At 49.8% G+C, this 4,448-nt stretch overlaps 1 protein-coding gene across 1 annotated transcript; it reads left to right on the top strand.

Annotated features, from left to right (window-relative positions):
* Positions 1 to 1,862: 1,862 nt before the first annotated feature.
* Positions 1,863 to 4,434, top strand: LOC309797895 (zinc finger protein 541-like; the record flags this gene model as incomplete). The annotated part of the gene is made up of 2 exons (XM_082646280.1): positions 1,863 to 2,633; positions 4,277 to 4,434. Coding segments are annotated over exons 1-2 (445 nt in total), but the record flags the coding sequence as incomplete, so codon positions are not given.
* Between the last annotated feature and the right edge of the window lie 14 nt (positions 4,435 to 4,448).

Raw genomic sequence — 4,448 nt, 5'->3', positions numbered from 1 at the left:
TACTTTGTTGCTCAGATTGTTCCAGCTTTGACTATCGGGAGCTCTTTCAGTTGGCTCCTGTGTCTCTTTGACATACCCCGTGTGTGTGTGTGTGTCTATGAAGGAGAGAGACAACGAGATGGAGGCTGAGAGACTTCTGTTCTGGAACTACAAGATACTCTAAGCACATCCTGTATAATTTCCTGCCCAGTCCTAGAACCAGCCGTTTATCCAAGGGGCCCTTGTTACTTTTATTGGAGAACAGTATTAAAAACTAAGATCTGGGCACTAGGTGTGTTTGAACCTGAATTTTTAACAGTCTCACCAGCTATTTAATGAAACCAGAGTTAGAGAACCTCTGCTCTCAGTTTTGACTCCCGTCGCTCAAGTATCAGCATACCTCAGAGGTACTGCAGGTCCGATTCCAGACCACCACAATAAGGCCAATCATAGGAGTTTTGTTTCTTTCCCAGTGCCCATAAGTTATGTTTACACTATACTATAGTCTATTCAGTGTGGAGTAGCATAATGTGTTTAAAAAAAAAAATGGGGCTTCCCTGTTGGCGAAGTAGTTGAGAGTCTGCCTGCCGATGCAGGGGACACGGGTTCGTGCCCCAGTCCGGGAAGATCGCACATGCCGCGGAGCGGTTGGCCCGTGAGCCGTGGCCACTGAGCCTGCGCGTCCGGAGCCTGTGCTCCGCAATGGGAGAGGCCACAACAGTGAGAGGCCCGCGTACCACACACACACACACACAAAAGTACATATGTTAATTTAAGAATACTTTATTGCAGACTTCCCTGGTGGCGCAGTGATTAAGAATCCGCCTGCCAATGCAGGGGACACAGGTTCGAGCTCTGGTCCAGGAAGCTCCCACATGCCGTGGAGCAACTAAGCTCATGCGCCCCAACTACTGAGCTTGCGGTCTAGAGCCTGCAAGCCACACGTACTGAGCCCGCGTGCCACAACTACTGAAGCACGCGAGCCTAGAGCCCATGCTCCGCAATAAGAGAAGCCACTGCAGTGAGAAGCCCACGCACCGCAACAAAGAGTAGCCCCCACTCGCCACAACTAGAGAAAACTCGCGCAGCAATGAAGACCCAATGCAGCCAAAAATAAATAAATAAATAAAAGAAATAAGAGAAAAAAGTCTTCAAGTATTGGGAAACTACAGAACACTCTTCTAAAATAACTCATGGGTCAAAGAAAAAAATCAAAAATGAAATTATAAAAAACAACTGCTGGGCTTCCCTGGTGGCGCAGTGGTCGGGAGTCTGCCTGCGAATGCAGGGGACACGGGTTCGAGCCCTGGTCTGGGAGGATCCCACATGCCGTGGAGCAGGTGGACCCGTGGGCCACGGCTGCTGAGCCTGTGCGTCTGGAGCCTGTGCTCCACAACAAGAGGGGCCGCGATGGTGGGAGGCCCGCGCACCACGATGAAGAGTGGCCCCCGCTTGCCGCAACTAGAGAAAGCCCTCGTACAGAAACGAAGACCCAACACAGCAAAAATAAATAATAAATAAATTACTAAAAACTCCTACCCCCAACATCTTAAAAAAAAAAAAAAAAAAACTGCTACTCATTTACCCAAGGAGTACAGAAACATGGAAAATTCAGATATACAGGAAAAGGAAAATTAAGTTGATCCATGATCCTACCAATCAATCCCATTCTGTTTGTTTCTATTCAAATTTATTTTTCCCTTTTAAAGATTAGATCATTCCGTTTTTCAACAATCCTCTTGTTGGTGGCACAGCACTTAGTGGTATGGCATGAACATCCATTCACGTCAACGGATATTTTCCTACAGTTGTATCTTAAATGCCTGCGCCATAGACCATTGAGACCAGAATGCAGTCACCCACCTGCCCTGGTGTCGGTTATTAGGTGGTTTCTCACATTTCACCAGGAAAAACAATGCTGCAGTTAACTCGCTTGCAGTTCACTGCAAGATCTCCGTTAATTTGTACAGATCTGCCTTAATTTCCTTAATTAAAAAACCCAGAGTGGAATTGGCTGGGAGAAAGGACTTAAACTTTTCTAAGATTTTGCATTGTGCATTTCTGGATTGCACTTGCAAGTGTGCTGTTGATGTTACCGTCATGAAGTCCTGCCTGTCGAGTCACTCTGTCCTGGAAGCTCTCAGACTGTTGCTGTCCCCTCCCTTACCCCCCAAGTGTGGCTTCAAGATTGGGTGCCGCCCTGGAGGTGTGGCCTGACCAGGGTCCCTTCTCCCCCTCACCTGGTGCTAAGCCTGGTCTTCTCTGCGAGTGAAGCTGCTGAAGTTGGGGTTCTCGGCCAACTCCCTGAGTTGGACTCAGCTGCTGAAGTTGGTCCGAGGGTGGTAGAGTGCTTCCGCCCGGGCTCCGATGTCCCCGGATGTCATAACCTGTGCTTTCTCCCTCTGTCTAGACCTGGGGCTAGGCGTGCTCAAGGTGCCCAAAGAGGCTAACGAAGGAGGCAGGGCCACGTCTGGGAGCACAAGGAAAGGAAAGCGGCAGCACAGGTCCCCTCAGAACCCACTCCTGGACTGCAGCCTCTGCGGGAAGGTGTTCAGCAGCGCCAGTCCTCTCAGCAAGCACTACCTGACCCACAGCCAGGAGAGGAGACACGTGTGCAAAATCTTCAGCAAGGCCTTTAAGCGTCAGGACCACCTGTATGTAGGAGTCTGGTCGGGACGTCTGTTCAGGGGGCTGCTGGGGGCTGGGCGTGCTCCTGGTTCTTTTGCATCCCATCCCATCCACCTGCACCGCCCCCCACCGTCGGGTGTCCCAGATGTGTGCGACCTGTGCTCCTACCACGGTCAGTGTTTGTCGGGGCAGGGCCTACACTGCCCCGGACAGCCCGCCCTCCCCAGCCTCCAGATTCACTGCAGTGAGGAGAGCGCCGCTGCGATTTGCAGGCAGGACCCATGTGCTTTCAAAACACACTCCAGAGGCAATTTTGTCATGGAGGGAGTTGGGCTAACTGTGTAGAGAAAGTTTCAGAGTCCTTGGTAGGTGTCTGAGCAGAACAGATATGCACTCCATGAGGAATATATGTTGGCATAACACCAGGGCGTGAGGGGTTCTGAAATGCCTGTTTCTAGAACATGGCAATGCAGTGTTCACTCTCTTTTTTCCTCTTTTAATTCCACCTTTTATTAACTCGATTTTTTTTAAACTTGACTTTCAAAAGCAAGCTCAGTGTAAGAGGAGCAGAATTCCGTTTCTTCTTCATGTCTTAGAAATGATAAGCTTTTCTTGCTGCCGAGGGAGGAGAGACAGACTTTCAAACTGAGAGACTCGTAAGTGGGAGAGGACGATCCCTTGCATGTTTACAGCTCCCCCAGCCTTTACTGAGCCTTCGATGAATCCCGCTTTCATTGTATCCTCTCCCCTCTCGCCATTAAGGATGGGAAATGATTTACTCCTGTCACAAGCTGGTAACAGTTAGGGCTAGAAAGTGGGTCTCCGGATGCCCTCTCTGCTGCTTCCCTCAGATGGAGGCCAAGGGTCCACGTTTGGGAAAGGGTTTCATTATTTACTTGGTTCCATTGATTAGAACCATCCGGAGTAGGATTGTTGGGAACCCAGAGGGTGATTTACCCATTTGTTTATATTTATAATATATTAATGCAGGTATAAGTATGATGTAAATATAATACATACTTGCATTCGTTTATATTTGCAGAAATTATAGGCACATTTGGCTTTTTGTTGTTGTTGCTGTGGGGCTCCCAGGTAGCTGTCTAGAGGACTCCTGTGGGAAGGCGAAGACTCCTTTGTTCAAGGAAGGATCATCCCCAAGTTAGCGTTTCCTTAAGTTTGTTCTCAGAACTCTGGTTCTCTGCTTCTCGGGGATGCTAAAAGGGTCTATTTTAAAAACATGGTTTTGTGGGCAAATAAGTTTGAGAGACATGGAAAGTTCAACAGATATCTCTTTATCTGCTCTGTGGCTTTTCAGTTTGCTCCTAGGAACCTCCAAGAAGTAAAGAGTGTTTTTCCCAAACTTATTTGCCAGCTGAGCCCAAGTCCTCAGGGAGCAACTCTGGAGACTGGTGTTCCTTAGGAACCCACTTTGGGGAACTCTGACTTGGCTCCCACTGATTTTTTTAATCTCAGATTAGGGGTTTGCTTAGGGGTGAGGGCAAGAGCTCCCCCTTCCAGACGGCTTTGGCCGTAGCAGGGGTCTTTCCTCATAGGGTCTGAGCACAGTTTCTGAGTTGCGATGCTGCTGCCCCCTGGGGACACGCCTGGGCTCCTGCAGTGGGTGACCCACGCCGAGACACCCACTAACTTTCTCCTCATGTGATTCCAGGACTGGGCACACGCTCACCCACCAGAAGTCCAAGCCCTTTGTGTGCATTGAGCAGGGCTGCAGCAAGAGCTACAGCGACTACCGCTCCGTGCGCCGGCACTACGAGGTCCAGCACGGCCTGTGCATCCTCAAGGAGGCCCCTCCGGAGGAGGAGCCCTGCGGGAACTCACCC

This window comes from Mesoplodon mirus (genome assembly GCF_964341445.2).
Source record: "Mesoplodon mirus genome assembly, contig: HAP1_SCAFFOLD_1182, whole genome shotgun sequence".
Taxonomy (NCBI): Eukaryota; Metazoa; Chordata; class Mammalia; order Artiodactyla; family Ziphiidae; genus Mesoplodon; species Mesoplodon mirus.
The sequence above is the reverse complement of the archived record's forward strand: the minus strand, read 5'-3'. Positions and strand labels throughout refer to the sequence as shown.